The sequence below is a fragment of the Gouania willdenowi genome, chromosome 13 (assembly GCF_900634775.1).
Source record: "Gouania willdenowi chromosome 13, fGouWil2.1, whole genome shotgun sequence".
Lineage (NCBI taxonomy): Eukaryota > Metazoa > Chordata > Actinopteri > Blenniiformes > Gobiesocidae > Gouania > Gouania willdenowi.
In genome coordinates, this window is record NC_041056.1 from 5,400,540 (window position 1) to 5,419,426 (window position 18,887).

The 18,887-nt window shown below is 35.5% G+C and overlaps 1 protein-coding gene across 3 annotated transcripts in view; it reads right to left on the reverse strand.

Annotated features, from left to right (window-relative positions):
* The window catches only part of cntn5 (contactin 5), a 185,794-nt gene that overhangs the window by 81,856 nt on the left and 85,051 nt on the right, over window positions 1-18,887 (reverse strand). For all 3 annotated transcript variants that reach the window (XM_028464797.1, XM_028464796.1, XM_028464795.1), the window contains exons 6-7: window positions 6,711-6,806; window positions 3,449-3,652 (exon numbers count right to left, since the gene is read on the reverse strand). In XM_028464797.1, the coding sequence (XP_028320598.1) occupies window positions 3,449-3,652; window positions 6,711-6,806 (300 nt within the window). The remainder of the gene's footprint in view (window positions 1-3,448; window positions 3,653-6,710; window positions 6,807-18,887) is intronic.

Here is an 18,887-nt window from a genome sequence, read left to right on the forward strand (position 1 = left end):
TTTATTTTTTTTTTTCCCCCAAAAAATAAATGAAATAAAAAACTTAAAGTTAGTAACATAGTTATCATGTTTTTAATTAACTTGTTCCATCACGCTGTTGTGTACTTTTCACATTGAGAACTCTGCTTTGATCCATTGTTTGGTTTTTAATTAAAAGGTGGTTTGAGTAGTGAGGAGGAAAAGCCTCTCTTGCAAAAGAACATCATGACATTTTATTATTAGTCATTTCAATTATTTTCTATGATTGCATGCATTGATATTCTGCTTTTTCCCTGCATGGTTTCAAACTGCTTTATCTTATGATTTGGAAAGTTTTCTGGATTTTCCATCTGGACCAACTGAACTCGTGTATTGTATTGTTGTATGTAGTGACTACTTAAACTGCAAAATTAACAAAATATTCATATAATACTAATTAGGATATCATTTTCAACACACATTTTTATTGATAGCAGTGATAATAATGTTGAAATACATTTTTAGACTAATTTAAGCTTCACACCATATAATAGCATGTGATTCCTGTTCAGTAGAAGCTAAAGCAACCATTAAGATGCATCCTGCAGCAGAAAGCGTTGATAAGCGTGACCCTGAGCTCACCAGTGAGCCGCGCGCCGTACGAGGTGAGCTGGGATTGGACGATCAGGGGCTTCCAGCTGTGAACAGTGAAGGCCAGATGCTTGTTTTGATTAAGAGTCGTGTTTGAGTCCAGCTTGAACTGTCTGTTGTGTAATAATCGCTCACTTTAACTGAGGCACAGATTGCACAGTGTAATTGTTCAGACACCAGTGGCTGATGGGTAAACAACACTGATACATGTGGGTGTCAGCGTTGTGATGCAGAAAAAGGTATTTTAGCATTTCCAAATGTATATTTATTTATGACGAAGAAAGCTAGGGATTAGGGATTACGATTACGTCTCAATTACAACTAAATTACAATTAGAGACCAGCATTTTTTCCCAATTACAATTAAAATTACAACTATTACAGCTATCCACGAGTGTAGGCGGTGGGCGGAGTCTGCTAATACTTTCTTTCTGGCTGCCTTCTACTCTTAAATATGTTAATAAATGATTCATTACCCCTTTAGCACCGAAAGAATATCTGTAATATTACTTGAATATCTGTAAAAGTCTCGTTTTTCTATTAGCTCTGTCTGCTAGCATAGCTTCTCTTCTTCACTGCTAGAATAGCTGCATGCCAACCGACCACTGTGTTACCAGCACCCTCTACTGGTCCAAACAAATATGATGTAAATCAGTACAATCACGGTTTGTTTTTTTTTTAAAGTCCAATTGTTAAGGCACAAAATACATTTTCAGTTGCACTTTTAAAAATAAAAAGAACTATTATGCAGTTTTGCATTGTTTATTATAGAACCAGAATTTAAATGAATAGGCTTCATTTTCATTTGTATTATTCCTTTATTTATTTCATTCGAGATTTATTTTTAGTTAAATTGCATTGTTTTGAATAGTTTATCAAGGAATTCTTTTGACAATGAAAAATAAAAGGAAAATAGCACCGTATTTTCCAAAAAAAAAAATTTGTCTGCAGTCCCATTTTGTAAAATAAATCGCGAGAGAATCGTATCGTGAACCCAGTATCGTGAATCGAATCGTATCGGGAGTTGAGTGAATCATTACATCCCTATTATCTGAACTCTATCTGAAATTACGATTGCAACAGCAACAGATTTTTTAAATTACAATTACAATTATATTTATGTCAAAGTTAAGTAACCAAATTGTCAATTATGCAATTACAATTATATCTGACCCCAACTCTGGTACAAAGACATTTTTTTTTGGACTAATGGACCTTCGGATGACAATGATATACAGTATTTTGGTTCCTTTAGGGGTTCTCAAATGGTATCACCCTGGGACCCACATTTTGCTATGGTCATTCAATTGCAACCCATTTTTTTTTTTTTTTTTTTTTTTTTTTAGAATTTAACCAACAAGTTAGTTTAGTTTTTCAAAAAAAAAGCTGTTTTATTTATTTATTTATTTTTAAATGTTCCTGTACAACATGCCAGTCAAAATAATAAAAGTTTCTTTCAAAATAAAAGACAAGTCCAACATGAGAGGCATTAAGTGTTATTTTATTTTTGACCAGCTGTCACGACCCATCCAGTACTGGTCTGTGACCTACTTTTGGGTCCCAACCCACCAGTTGAGAACCACTGCTTTATCCTATACCTGACGCGTATTGAAATGCTGACGAAAGACTGTCCACATGCACATCTGACAGCTTTGTGCATCTCCGTTAGTGGGAGACAAAAACCAATTCATGCCAAGTGTTACGTCTGCGTCTCTGAGGCCACTTTAGACAACGTTATGCAAATAGGAATGTGTAATCCTAGCTGGAAGCGATGTAATCCTTAAGTGTGCTAATATTCTGAGCTAACCTGCTCCTGAGGTGCCAGACTTCTCTACGGGAATGAAAGCTCAGTGGCTTTTTGAAAAAATAAATAAAATAAAACCATGACAGTGACAGACAACTGCGTCAAGTGATGGACAGCGCTGTGTGCAGTCTGTGGATGAATCACACAAAAAAAACCAACAACTAAAAAAAAACGGCTCCAGAGAGGCTATAGCGTAAAAGCACACAATCCCACCCGCTGCAAAGGGCCATTGATTAAGTTAATTTTATGCAGGAAAAATGATTTCCCTAATGGCCAGTTTCACTGGAGCACATTGTGAGGAATGAAGCTCCCCCACACTAACGTTAAAGCATTGCTCACTATCTATTTACCCTGTGGTGGGGGTATAAACACTCCCACCACATGCCTGAGAGTATTGGGGACACAAGGTTATACAGATTTTACATCTGGAATAGGATTTTAAATATGATTTAATAATTTGTTTTCAAGCCACTTAAAACAAATATATTATCAATATTATTATATATCAATTTTGTATAGCGCTTTTATGGGTACTCAAAGTGGCTTTACAATGAGGGGAGTAGTGTTGGGGTTTGGTGCCTTGCTCAAGGGCAGCTCGGCAGTGCTCGAGAAATGCCCTAGCACCTCTCCAGTGACCAGAACACCTTCCGTTTATTTTGGTCCACACCGGGACTTGAGCCACTGCCTCCCAATATATAAATTATAATTAAATATTATTACATAAAATACAATATACAAACACAATTATTATTAAACATAATATTAGAATTATGAAGTATCATAAATTATAAATAAATAATCATTATTTACATTTTTACAAAAAAAATCTAATTATGGAGAAATGTAAAAGATTATAAATTATATTATTATTATTATTATTATTATTATTATTGACATTTCTATGAATAAATTATCATTAGAATTATGGAGAGATGAAAAAACAGATTTATGTGTATATTCTACACATGCTTCCTTTGCTCTCTGTACTAGTTTTTCAGAGTTTCTTTAAAGAATAATAAAAAAAAAAAACTCTCACCGTCTGTCTTGAGAGTGAGAGGCGTTGGAGGACTCAGGACTCTAGCGTTGGTCACAGGGTTCTTCACCAGACAGATGTAACTCCCCACGTCTGACGGCTGAACCTTAGAGATGTAAAGGTTCCCCGTGTCCTGGGAGATGAAACGACGACTGTCCTCGGCAACGAAGGACGGAAACTCATTAAACACCCAGCTGTAGATGATCTCTGTTAAAACCACAGAAGAAAATATATTCAAACATGTATACAGTTATTCTTACATCTAAAGACCTATGCCTTGGTCATATGAACTAATAAAGCACATTAATGGAATACATTTGCACGTTTTGTGTCTCTGTTGTTCTTCTTCTTCTTGTGTACACTAGTTAAAATCACTACTCCTCTGTTAGTCATGAACAGATCGGGCTTTAATTTGTTTAGTATAATCCATGGATGTGTACGCAACGACGGTCGGAGCGCGAGTCGAAAAAGTAGATTTCTCATTTATTTGCGAGTCAAATATTAGGACGGTTGTAGATACCGTATCATTGGCACATACATATATACAGTAAATCGGGCCCATTATCCCGTACGTGTCACGGGGGCCAATTTTTCAAATGACTACTCCTCTGTTAGTTCGGAATGCAGTTTGGTATAAAATTTCTGGGAACATAATCGTGTGATATTAACGCTTCAAAGGTAATTCAACATAGATTAGCATTATGCCTCACACAATTCAAATTAAATTCTCCGGGACGTTGAACGTGCTATTCGACGCAGAGGCGTTTCGCGGGCCTGGCCGTAGTTCATCCAAATTTGTTTATTCATCATTAAGAGGAGAATTATAATTATAATCATGGATTTAAAAAAATATTATTATTATTATTATTATTATTACTACATAACATTATTATAATTTTTAAGTATTATAAATACATTATTATCATTATTTACATTTTCATGAACAAATTATAATCTGAATTATGAATAAATTAAAAATTAACAATAACAATTATTATTATTATTATTATTATTATTATTATTATTATTATTATTATTATTATATTATATAAAATAATATTAAAATGATAAAGTATTCTAAATATAATAAATACATTATTATCATTAATTTACATGTTTATAAATAAATTATAATTATGGATACATTTTTAAAACATATTATTATTATTATCATCAATATTATTATATAACATAATATTAGAATGAAAAAGTATCATAAGTACATTATTATCATTTACATTTTACAAACAATTTATTATCTGAATTATTGAGAAATTGAAAAAAATGTAAATATATAATTATTATTACTATCATTATTATTTTTATTACTATTACCAACATTATTATATAATGTAATGTTAGAATGATAAAGTTCTATTATATTTACCTCATCATTATTTAAATTTTTACAAATAAATTATAATCTGAATTACGGATATAATATAAAAAATATATATATTTATTATAAAAAAATATGAATTATTATTTAAACATACATACAGTTATTCTTACATCTAAAGACTTTTAATTGATAGACCTATGCCTTGGGCGACCTGTTAGGACTAATAAAGCAACGCTCCACATTCTGTGTTAACTCGTGTGAAAATGAGAAACATTAATAGAATAAATTTGCACTTTCTGTCTGATGCCAGCGCTGAAAAATGATTACAAAACCTGATTTTTTATTCATTATTAAGAGTTGGTAAAAGCTCAATCTGGTTCTCCTGATCCTTGGCAGAACTAATGAGTTCATGTGGTATAAGCTGGTGTAGATGAACACATGGATGAGTAATGACTAGCGTGAACTCGGAGCCCATTTCAACTGCGTACTGTTTGCTTTGTGACTGGTGGGCACATTCCTCCACGCGGCCTCATTCATCACCGCCGTATTAAATAGGTTGTCAAACAAGGGTATAAATTAATCTATTTAACCATCACGGCGACACTTCACGAGCCTTTGATCTGCATCCATTCTTCACCATGGAAAAATAAAGAGGATTAGCGTCTTCGTAAATAATGAAAAGCTGACGTTTCGTACACAAGCGCACGGCCAACATCAGTGGGCGCGATAGATTCATTTGTAAAGTGTGCCTCATTTTATGCACTGCTGTAATAATTGGATTTTCATACAGAGAATTTGATTTCTTTGCGTTCATGAACCCAAAAACACTCATTTGTCCATCACACTTTGCATTAATCGGACAAGAAGGCAAAGATCAAACTCTCCGTCCTCGCGATTGTGAAGTAATTAGACCGTTTGATTGAATAGATATGAACTCTGGCCCGCATTGATCCGCCTAATCAATATATCACGAGACATGTGAAATGAGGGTTTTAAATAACGTCATTATAACTGAAACTCCTGCATGAGTCGCCATTTTTTACATGATGCACAAATTCCGTCCTCTACGATGCTGCCGTCGCTCAATGACATTAGCCGTGTCTTGTGATTTTAATTAACTGTCAATCACTCCTAAATTATGGACTGGAAACTACATCTAAAAGTGCGTGGGTGTGGTTTGATTTTATTTTTTTCTCCCCTTATGGGTGATTCCATGTCATTTTTACCATAGATTATTCAATAGCCACACTGTAAATATTTAGTTGGATCGGATGAAAACTTTTTGAGATATGGCCAATTTAGTGAGAGGGGCATGTGTAGATTTTTGTGTCCTTATTTCAATTCTATTTTAAGCTTCCAATATCTCAAGAACTACATCACATAGGAAACTGAACTTTAGTATAGTAATACAGCTCCACCTACTCTCTTAGAATTTAGAAAATCTGCTATACATCCTATGTGGTGGACATCCAATCCAGGCTAGAACATGTTTGGACCTTCAGTGAACAACTTTGTACATCAACAGATGTAGAACCAGCCAAACATCCAAACTCAAACCCCCCTTTCCTTTTGACATTGTCTATCAGCTCACCAAACTTCCTTTAAATCCGTTAAGAACTTTTTCAGATATCCTACGAAAAAACATTAACCGACAGAAGGACGGACAGACAAACGCCGGGGAAAACATTACGTCCTTGGCGGAGGTAGTAACTTCTGATTGGTCATTGATTTAACGCTGACATGAATGTTGATAAAGTGGCTCTCGGATCAGACAATCACCGTTTTGTGGCCGTCTGCTGTGATAGACGTTATACCACAGCCTATCCCTCAAGTAGTATATTAAATACACATATGAAGCAAATGTATTCAGCATGAAAAAAGAAACACTGAAAATAACTTGTTTTAAGTGATAGAACATCTTACCTGGTGAATGCGGGGGAGGGGTGCACATGAGGACAACCCCTTGGCCTTCACGGACTGAAACTCCACCCCTCGCCTTTGGACTAAACGCACCGACATCTAGAAGGAGAAGAAAGATTGTTTAACGTCACACAGGAAATGTAATATTGCAACATTACTGAAATATACAAATTAAAAACCACATCATCATCATTGTAAGAGAAACATCTTAAAGGCATTCTGGTTATGTGGTGTCAGGTGGACGTCCCAATGTGTGCTCCATCAATCAGGAGCAGCCGAAACCTGTTGGACGATTAAATATTTATCGTGACATTTGACATTTTCTGTCATTTTGTAAAGGGCTTTAAAGAGAAACTAAACCCGCAAAACCATTCTTGACATTTTAGCCAAAGTATTTCAATTTTGTGTATTTTGGCTATTACAATTGCCATTTGCATTTTGATGAATTTTTACTTTTCACTGTTTGGCCCCGCCCCTCCAATAAAAACTAGCATCTGTGGAGTCAAAACAGAGATAAATAGTATTAATAGTGAACATAGGATCTAGTTCTTTGGAGATTTTACAGTATAGACTGGGGCTGTGTTCAAAATGTTTTAATAACGTACTACTCATGCTAATTTTGATGTCAAAATAGTTTGCGAGAAATACCCAGATGTATACTATATCGAGACATTTTTAACTATGCACGGTGAGCACACTAGTCATACTCAACCGCCCCATAATGCATTGCGAGCGGAACGTAAAATTGTCCTGGAACCAGGTTCAAGCTAAAAATTAAGCATCTCCTTTTCAAAACAAAAGCATCTCTTCTTGTCTTCCATTAGTTTTTTTTTTTTTTTTGTTTAGTTTTTTTTAACGCTTTTGTAAATAGGGCTGTTATTTTGAAGTTATTCAGAAGTTCTGTCAGCACCACAATGGCGGGTCTCTGAAATCTCTGAAATGTCGGAACAAAATGTGTGTACGTGAGTTTTATGGATCAAATGAGCACATGTTGATATCCTACTTGGTCACTTTCTCACTTAAAATGCTTTCACAACTTTCAAAGGTGGAGAATCAACGGCGATATTTAGCCTCAGTGTGATTCAGGCTTTTGTCGTTGATGGTTCGAAATGCATCTTGGGAAACTTGGAAGTATACTTCAGTGGGAACGCTCATCATTGGTCATCATCCTAATCATACTTACAGTATATAGTAGACAGTATATACTCCTTGAGTTTGTAGTGCATAGTACGTTGGTGTTCCATTTCCAACAGAGCCTGGGCGTGTCTTAACTGCTCCAGAAGCCACACCCATAATCAAGGCATTTTTTGAATTTCCTCAGCCAAAACCTCAGGGTTTAGTTACTCTTTGAATGTGCCATGATGTCACTTGCGCTTTAAAAATGTTTTAGAAAAAGAAGTATGATAGATTAAGATCACAGAACTATGAGAAACAAAGGACAAGGAATAAGTCATAGTTTCTGTGTGGTTGCTCAACCTTCTCTGAGGACTCAGCTGGAAATATAGCTCGTCATACAACGTATTTCTGCAACCGTTCAATACACGTAAAAATCCATTGGCCAAGGCCCCCATTTGCAGTGTTAAATACGGACTTGACCGAGCAGTTTATCAGCTGCAGACAGTCAGCAGTGCTGCAGAAGCAATACACCATGGCTGGGAGTTAACTATTGCACATGGCTTTAGATTGCTTCTGTTGGAGCTCAATCTTAGTCATTATGAAATATAATTGATTTGGCCTTTATTTGACACACACACATACACACACAAGCACATAGTGTACATTTAAGGAACAGATTCTTGAGATTCAAGTGGATATATTTGCCTTAAATTTGATTTTGGTGTTGAATAATAATAATAATAATAATAATAATAATAATAATAATAATAAAATAATAATAATAATAATAATAATAATAATAATAATAATAATAATAATAATAATAATAATAATAATAATCTTCTGCTACTCACACATTTTTCTTTGCTCCCTCTCTTCCTACCTTGTATCTCTCCTTGCTGATGCTTTTGTTTTGTCTGGTCTTGTAAATCTAATAGGAGCCTCTCATAGCATCTCATCCAAAGTGGAATTATGGAATTGGTCAGTTGGTCTCTCAATGAAATCGATCAACTTTTTTCGACAAAAAGATCGGGCAGTGGTGAGCCCGCATGTCCAAGTGGGACGTTTGCGGCTGGATATGCACTGGACAATTGGAACAAGTGGCGAGATGTGTCTGTCAATACTTTGCGTGGAGGACGTGGAAGACATCTACATGATTGGAATTACAGTAGCAGGCGCTGCTGATTGGAGCTGGCAGCTTTCTTACCTACTGTATCACAAAGTCCCTATTACATTGGCAACTGTTTTGGGAAGGCTGCCAGTCATTTCTGAAGGATGGGGCAGGGCTCTCAACAATCAGACTCATGTGATGAATGATCTCAAAACAAAGCAGGAGCTGCTTTCGAATTGTTTACTCAGAATTGAAACCAACTTGGAGAAATTAAATGCTTGCTTGCAAATTATTGTTATTGGATTCATGCAGAGAGATCCGGAACACAAAGCTATTGAAATTGACCTAGCCTGAATCGAAAACATCACTTCTCTTCTTTTGGCTCCCAAAGCCAGCCATCCAAGGCTGCCTCATCTATCAATCAATGTTTCTGCAGACAGACGCTCCGCCCCCATGTCTCGACATGTGCCAGTTTTCCTCAGAGGTGTCTGCTGATCGCTGAGGAATACTGACAGTTGACAACAAAAATGTGTCGGGAGATCAAAGTAAATATCCTGAATACAGTAAATGAAACCTTAACATATTTAAAAATAAAATAAAATGAACTTGCTGGAAAAATACAAACATATTTTAATATAGTTTTTCTTAACATGTATTGTTATTTTTTTAATTAGTCATAGTCTAGTTATTGTCACTTTAAAAAATTTAGTCGATGAAAACTATTAAAAAAGTTTTTAGTCAACAAAATGATTACTGCTTTTGACAAAGTTTACTGTTAAAATTCACAACAGGTACGCTTTATTTATTCATTAACAATAAGTCATAAAATCGCAAACTTCAGTTTAGCTGAGAGGGTGGAAGAAGAAGAGTGGCTGCAGCAGTGTGCATATACAGTACAGTAGTTCAGGAGACGCATTGTGCTTGTAGAAAGCAGGCAGAGGAATGCTCTTCCTTTGGGACAATATTTATTTTATAGACTGCAGGATCATCGGTCATCAGAGAGCCACCTACATACAGAACAGTACGATTCAAAGAAAATAAGACTCAAGTGTGTGCAATAGACACTACAGCAGTATGTAAAATGTGAATAAAAATATAATTAAATGATGCATCAGTCAGAACATTGGAAATTCACCGGCCTCTCACTTCTTCCCAGTTATGTAACTGAATGAATATGAATGACTAATTAATAATGGAAGAAGTGTTCAGTGATTAAATCGTCCTCAAAAATGACATGGCAGCATATGTTTGTATTAATGTTTAAAATCCAGAATTAGGGATTAACGTTGTATTGAGCAGATGAGCAGGTGCTCCATGTAAATTAGTTGGTTTTTTTTGAAGGTCAGTCGGGATTCATTCACCGAGCATTAAAGAGAGAGAGAGGAACCCGTGCGGATTCTCTATTGCTTTAAATCACAGCATGCTGTTAATTTTATTACAACTGTAGTGCTCAGAGCGGCTCGATACCTGAGTCACAGTGGCGCTTATGCCTGCAGTGAGCGAGGGAAAGTCTTTGGGGAGAAAGATCAAAGGCCTCTTTTCTGCCTGCTGCCTTCAAAGTCACGGCTGAAGAGAAGCCCAAGTGCAAGTTCAGCAGCTCAGAATTTCCAAACAAAAGGAAGATAAAAAAAAAAAAGCCTGTGCCTGAAATATCTTTGGAGTAAAGCATACACAGATGACTATAGAGAGAAGCTTGAAAGAGGCTCTACTTACATTTCTTTTGGTCAGCTTTAATGCTCTTGCTCTTAGCTCAGGATTTAGCATCATCCCGACAATTACCCTGAATCGTTGTAACAAAACAAAGTTTGATGGTTTGATGGTTGTGAATAAAACAATAAAACTATGTAAAGCACTTTGAGTTTGAGTTGATTTGATGGTTGTAGACGAAGCTAATGCTGTTCATAAGCTAAGCTAACCAGAACCCACAGAAGGCTAACAGCTTAGCGCACAAAATCAGGTATTTAAGCAGCATACTGTAGTGTGTGCTAAAGTTATTAATTCCTCTTTACACCAATGGAAAATGAGCCCATGCTTTGTATTAAATCGAGATGCAGAAGCTTAATTTAACAAGGTTCTCCATACATTTACTGTATTTTGGCCAGCTTTGCTATTGCCAGATGCTTGTTTGTTAACTCGGGAATTACCATCATCCCAAAAATGACTCTGAATCATTGTAACTAAACAAACTATTCACAGTTTGATGGTTGTAGAAAAAAAGCTAAAGCTAATATAATCTATCTATCTATGAGGCTTGAATGAGGCTCTCCTTACATTTATTTTGCTAGCTGCTATCAAGTCACTGCTAGTTTGTTAGCTCAGGATTTAGCATTATTCCAACATTTACCCTGAATGTAAACAAGACAAAATCTTTAATGGTTGTAGAAAAAAAAGCTGTTCAAAAGCTAAAGCTAGTATAATCTATTAATCCATCTATCTACAGTATCTATCTATGGCCACATTTACATGGGAGCTTTAATTCCTGTTTAAAACAGAATAAAGGTAATTCCTCTTTAAAATTACTTTGTGAACACTTAATTCCTAATGCTAATTTAATTCCGTATTAAACTTAAATCCAAATTAGGTGGCTGGTTAATTCCGAATTAGATAATTTCTAATTATCGTAGAAATCCAGGATGGCCGCCCGGACTCCAGCTGAGAATATTAATTTAATAAGAGCCGTAGAATACATGGATATAATGAAAAGAGTGGATGGACAGAAGCATAAATATGCTGACTTTCACACGAACACACACGGACTTATTTAACATACACAGACCTTGATAAATGCGGTAAACGGAACAGGCTTCAACAGACGGCTGGCACTAGGACCCGGAGGCGGAGTAAATGTGTCCCCATAGTGCGCTATTTATTCCTGGTGATTGTTTGCCAGAGTTTTACTGAGCTTTATTTACCAGTGACTAGGTCCTATCTCTCTTCTACACCGCGGACCAAACTGAAACCGTGTGCTTTTGTCCAGCTGCGGCTTCAAAACTACAATCAAAATAAAAGTGAAAACAGTTTTCATGTGTGGTCTTCTGTGTTATAGCCGACAATTAAAGGTTTGTTGTGTGTTTTTCCCGGTATACGTGATACGTCACGATCACCCCCTATCCGTTCCGAGCCTTCCCAACCCCTAAACCTAAAGCGGAATTGAATAAAGCAGAATAAACCGTTTTTTTTTTTTATTTAAACCTCAATTCAGGAAAACACAAAGCAGGAACACTTTAATTCCAAATAATTTAATTCAGAATAACTAATTCCGAATTAAAAAACATCACGTAACCGTGGCCTATGAGGCTTGAATGAGACTCTTATTTCTTTGCTAGCTGCTAGTAAGTCGCTGCTAGTTTGTTAGCTCAGGATTGACCATCATCCCAACAATTAACCTGAATTGTTGTAACAAAAACTTGTCACAGTGTGATGCTTGTTGAAAAAAGCTAATGTTCATAAGCTAAAGCTAATGCTTCTGAACAGAACCCACCAACAGAATGCTAACAGCTTAGCGCACAAATGCTGGTCTTGAGGCAGCATAACGCAGCCTAGTGTGTGCGTGAGCTAAAGTTATTCAAAATGTGCACTTGCTCTATATTAAATCAAGCTGCAGAAGCTGTAATAAAGAATGTAAAATGACTCCATAGCTCAGCGCTGAACAACCTCGTGAATTTGTCGTCGTCTGCATTAAATCACACCAGCTCCAGATTGTAATTGGGAAAATAAAGTTCTCCATCTAACATGCACAATAACTGTGATGCCTTGATGTACTCTAAGTGCACAACAAAAGTCAAATAGATTGGCCAATTTGTGTCGACTCAATAAAGCGTGCTATTACCAAGAAACATTTAAGTTTTCTAAAGATAGGGATTCCTCATATATCAGAAGCAGGTACAGCAATCAGCAACTGTGCCATTGCATGAACATGAGCAGTGGCACAGGAAAAAAGGGAAGCTGAGCTTCGTGTTAAGCAATAAATACCTACCATGTGATTTTACGGAAAGCATGAGGGACGGTTCTGCATTTAGATATGGGCGCTGGGTCTTTCTGTGCTGACAGGTTCAAAAAAGGTCGACATTCAAAGGAATCATAAAAGATTGGACGTTGATGTCATGTGATGCATGAAGGAATTGAGTGACACAAATGTTTAATATCATGTGATTGAAAGAAAAAGAGCGTTATAAGAGGTAAAGAGAGGAAGACAAACTGATAATTCAACATGACATCCAATCAAACAATAATATCATGTAATGATCTTATAATTACATTGAGATCATAAATAATGCACAAAATATCCGTAGCTGATGGGTATTAGCCAATGAGCGAGGAAATTTAATTACTGTTACTTTTCCGATGATTACATTGGATCTTGTAATTATGTCTAATAATGCAGAGGAAGTCAGTGAACAAGTCTTGCAACCCAAAACCATGGCGAGATAAGCAATTTCCTGTCTTTTTCTCCAATATCTTTGTCTCTCTATTGACAGTGTGCCCGTATAGAGACGGTGTGGTTAGAAATGCTACATTTTGCTCTTCTTGCAAGTGCTCCCAAATGGCTAGACATATGAAAATGAGGACACTTTTATCTTGACAAGGCGGAAAGCTTCAAACACTTAAACGTACTGACCAACTATTTCTTGAAAAATTGCACATGGAAGAAGTAAACTGGGGGCCATGGTGGAGTTTGCTGCTGGTGCTTCAAAGAAACCGTCACCCAACAACATCCAAGAGATCAAAGACTCCACTATCATAAACACCAAACCAGTAAACTAAACTGAAACGAAGAGAAAGTTGAGGTAGACTCTTTGAAGAAGAGTTTAAAACTCACAAAAAGTCTGGTTTCCTTCACAAAATTCACCAGATTTTCTCTCCTTGGCGGCACGAAAATACTCAATTTCACTCGAATTTCAACTAGGTTTTGAACCAATAATGTAATGTAAATATGAACAAATAATGTAATGTAAATGTGAACCAATATTGCAATGTGTCAAATTGAAATACTTTGACTAAACTGTCAAGCGTTGGACAAGAATCAATCACCACTACTTCAAACCCAAATACCTTTGTTTTCAGTAGGAAAAAAATGTTTTTTTAGGGTTTAGTTACTCTTTAATGTTGTTTTTATTCATCATGTTTGCACTCGGCAGTCTGGACTCGCTGTAAATCACATTATTGAGACCACACATTATGGTGAAGAAGACATTAAGGTTATCCTCCTCTTATGTGACTCATACTGACTCAGAAATGTGCGTGACTAAATCGCCAAGAATTATTCACGATCTTTTGATAGAGCTCGAATTGAAGTTCACTACAGGTGCCCTTTCCCCTGACATGTGACAAGTTGTCATAATTATATCTGACAAACCACCTGCCAGTAGAACACACACACACACACACACACACACACACACACACACACACACACACACACACACACACACACACACACACACACACACACACACACACACACACACACACACACACACACACACACACACACACACACACACACACACACACACACACACAAACAATATAGAATTGCACTGCGGATAGAAAGATCTCCAAACAACTCATCAAACTCTGTCTCCTCTGATCTTTTTCTATCACCATCAATGCAAACACAAGCTGTCATCTCATCCATTTACCCATTTTGCTCATTTTAATGTATTTTTACAAAGTTACTCCCATTCCTGCCACTTCTCCATCAAATTCCAATGTCTTTTCTGCACATTTTTAGATTTTCAAGACATTTTCAGCACTTATAAATCCTTTCTACCACTTTCCCCACAAAATGTCACCAATGTTGACCCATTATTGTCACTTTTAACCACTTTTCACCATATTTCATGCTTATTTTTTTATTTATCATGCCCATTATTTGCCAGTTTAAACTAATTGTTACTACTTCTAATTTTAATTACATTACCACAACCCCCACTATCCCCATTTCTAGCACTTTTAAGCCAATATTGTCACTTTGAACCCTTTTTACCACTTTTTAACCAACTTGTTTTTTAAAATATTTAAGATGACAATATACTATGGCCCAAACAATAATACACTTCCTGGATAACAGTGGATATTATTCAGATAGATAAATAAAAATTAAAAATAAATAAATAAATAAATAAATAAATAAATAAATAAATAAATAAATAAATAAATAAATAAATGTTGTTATCACAGATTCATAGAACAATGAACCATCATTTTGCTGATTTTATGGATGGACCCCAAAAAGCTTTCCTCTTTGTTCCCCCTTATAGATGGCCCTGTCTCTACATGACTGTTCTTCAGTGTTCATGTCTGTGTTCAACCACCTTTAGGTGCAGTGGGGGTCCCCGATCTCTGAGACCTTTATTTTGGGGGTCGCAGGCAGACTGAAGTGACTAAAATGTGAAAAGAAAAAAGCTTTTTTGGTTTTTAGGATTATGTGGAAGCTGTTTCCCTTTTTTTCCTTTTGCAAATATATACTTTTCAGAGAAGTTATTGGCAGTTTTCTTCATTATTTTTACACTTATTAAAAGTTTCTATAGGTACAGTAACACATACGTCATTTTTGTACATTATGTATGCAAAAACATGCAACTTTTTTTTTAAAATCCAATGTGCCCCCACCCAGTACGTACAGATATATAAGTCCTGCATGCTAGCAGAAAGAAGAAGCACCTTAAGGATGTGATAATTAAGTGCACCTCTTTTTTTTAATTCACACATTATTCATATTTAATCTAATTAAATATTTTTATCACATGCATTTAAAAATATGCAACTGAGAACACACGACCAGTGAAATCATAAAGGTGTTTAAAAAAAAAAAAAGCATTAAAGGAACATCTTTTTTTTATTGAAATCAGAGTAAAACCAAGCAGCCTTAGTGGGGTAACAAATGAAACAAAACGGAAACAAGCAGACAAATCAAAATGTAAGACAAAGCAGGTAGAGTACAAACACAATCCTGGGAAACACAGTTGGAAAAATTTGCACAGAGGGAGATTTGCATATTACCAGTATGAACATGATGAACAATGCACTGCCAAACCCCTTTGCACTAAATCACTGCCAGATTCTAAATACATGCCAATATCAGAACTTCATACTGGGAGAGTTAATGACTCACTGCCCACTTTCTTTTTATTCTTTTAAGTTTTATTGAAAAAAACAAATCAAATATGTGTGATTTATCTCATATTGTGAAAGTAAAGATCTGCAGAATTGATAATATAGATCAAGACGCATGTTAAAGTGTATTTTGTGTTGTTGACAAACCCCCATCATTTACCATCTGTCCGTGTCATTATGCCAGTGCATTCTGTCATATATTTGTCTGGTCTTTACAAGTTGCCTATTTCTGATCACGCCAAAACACATTCATCTGAGTTAAATGTGTCAAACTCATGGTCCAGGGGCCAAATCCGGCCCTTTGGAGCATCCAAATTTGGCCCGCAGGAGAAAGTAAAACTTACATAGAAAACGTGAGTCATAGTGTAAATGAAACTCAACAGTTATTGCAGGGGCTCACAGTTTTACCCAATGCTTGTATCGCATAATTGCATTCATTTTTCTGTTAAACTGTTTCTTAAATGTTTCTCAAATTACTACACCAATATAAATTGGTCAAAAAAACCAGGGATTTTAAAGTGAAGATCCTGTTGAGACTGATATATGTCACTTATTGCTTAGATATTGTTTTTTTTTTTTTCAATGGCTGAGATTTGTGCCATGAAACTGACATTTAATTTTAAATTAACAACTTGAAATTGAATTTACTGTTTTAAACCAAATTAGTAACTTGAAATTGTATTTTTCCTGTTGTAAAAAAAATCTTAATACATTCCAAAAATTCAGTACATTCCTGCTTCTCAAATTCAAATTCACTGCACGTAATTCAATTTCACTACACGGAAACACACTTCCGGTCCGCAAGGTTGAGCAATCAATCACCGATTCATAGAACTCCTGTTTACATCTACAAAAACTCCTTTACGACAGGAAAAAAATATATAATTTCACGTAACTAATTCAATTTCAAAACAGTAAATTCAATTTCAAGTTGTTACTTTCAAATCAGTATTGGGGTCAATTACATTTTTCAGTTACAATTACTTTTTCAATTACCTATATTCAATTCCAATTCAATTATGATTACAGTGACCAGCATTTTTATCAATCACAATTAAATTACAATTTTTTTTGTATCCTCAGGAAGTCAATTACAATTATGTTCTTAATTACTAAAATTCAATTATAATTAATCACAATTACTGAGCCTGAAAATAACGACCTAATATAGGTTAACCTTCCTCTTGTGTTAGCTTCCTGTTAGCATCTCTTATAATAACGGGTCTTAAATTACTTGTGAAATACACTAAAAACAAATATCTATCATCTAATTTATTTCCTATCTATTGATTACCTTGTCAGGCTTCCTAATCAATGAAAATATAGGTTTTAATATTTTTGGTGTGGGCTTCTGAGCCTTTTTTGTGTCGATTTCATTTACTTTTTTTTTTTTTTTAAATGGAAATGTGGGAAAGCGTGATATGAAACATGTTTTGATATTTATTAACTACATATGTGTAGAACTGTACATAGAACTGTAATATGGTTCCACAGTTTTGCGTTAGATTACAATTGACGATTTTTACAACATTTTCATGGCAATTACAATTACAAAGTCAAACATTATAATTCAATAATGATTATGACAGCAACATATTTTTAAAATTATAATTATGCCGTAATGGTAATTAGCTATCAGTTACGCAATTATATTATTATTATAATTGACCCCAACCCTGTTTCAAATTCATTATCAACTATTCTAATCCAGTTTCTAGTGGCACAAATCTCAGCCCATAGTTTTATCACATATTTTTTGTATTTTATGTATACATAGAAGTGCAAACTAGGGCCCAATAATAATGAAATTACTTGTTTTCCACCATAAAATCTGTGTCACACACTGTTCTTTATTTGGCCCCTGAACTAAAATGAGTTTGACACCCCTGATCTAAGTGAAGGCAAAACCGCTCTAAAGATGTGGAAATCTTTACCTCTGCAATTCTAAAAAAAAGGATTTCCTAAGCTGTAGAAAACTGAAAACTTCCTAAATAGATCCAAAGTGAACTTTCTGTTTGCATTCACACAACAACACATGAGGAGGAATACTTTTCTTTCCACTAACAGCTCTCTTTCCCTGTGGACTTGCCAATAAGGCTATATGGTTGCTGCCCTCGTGGAAATATAGCATACAAACAATGCATCTCTCTCTCTCTCTCTCTGTGTTGTGTGTGGTGTGTGTGATGCCTTGCCTGTTATGATGGTGTCGAGGTAAGCAAAGAGATTACCAGGGGAAGAAAAGCACTTTTTGCTTCAATTTACGACTGGCACCTACCCTGTTAGCAGCGCAAACCCACAGCATCAGATGGAGCCGGTGGGAACTACTAGGGTAGGTTTTTGATGTAAACCTCTACAGTGTTTATTTACCCCTGGAACCAAACAAAGGCTTTGACTTAAAGCAGAGTTTTAGTATCACATACTGTCCAGTTTGATCGAAACTGAGCCGAGCCAGAAAGGTCCATGAAGCCAATACAAAGTAATTGTTTTTAACCCTCCTCAAATATTACTGACACATTTTACCTTTGGGGATATTTGGCACCAGAAAATGTATCTTGGGGTGCACAATCATAACTCTCACAGAAATAACCATATAGACAAACATATTTATTGACTTGACGGGTTTGTAACATATTTGGCATTATTCACTATAAAATATTTCATTTCATACATCACTTTCACTGTGAAAGAGCTGTTCCAAAACATCTTTGACAGTGAACCTTTTCCTAGAGGACATTTTCAAGAGAGAGAGAGAGAGAGAGAGAGAGAGAGATGCACCGTCTCCTTTACGTCACTTTCACTGTGAAAGAGCTGTTCCAAAACAGAAATTTAAATAC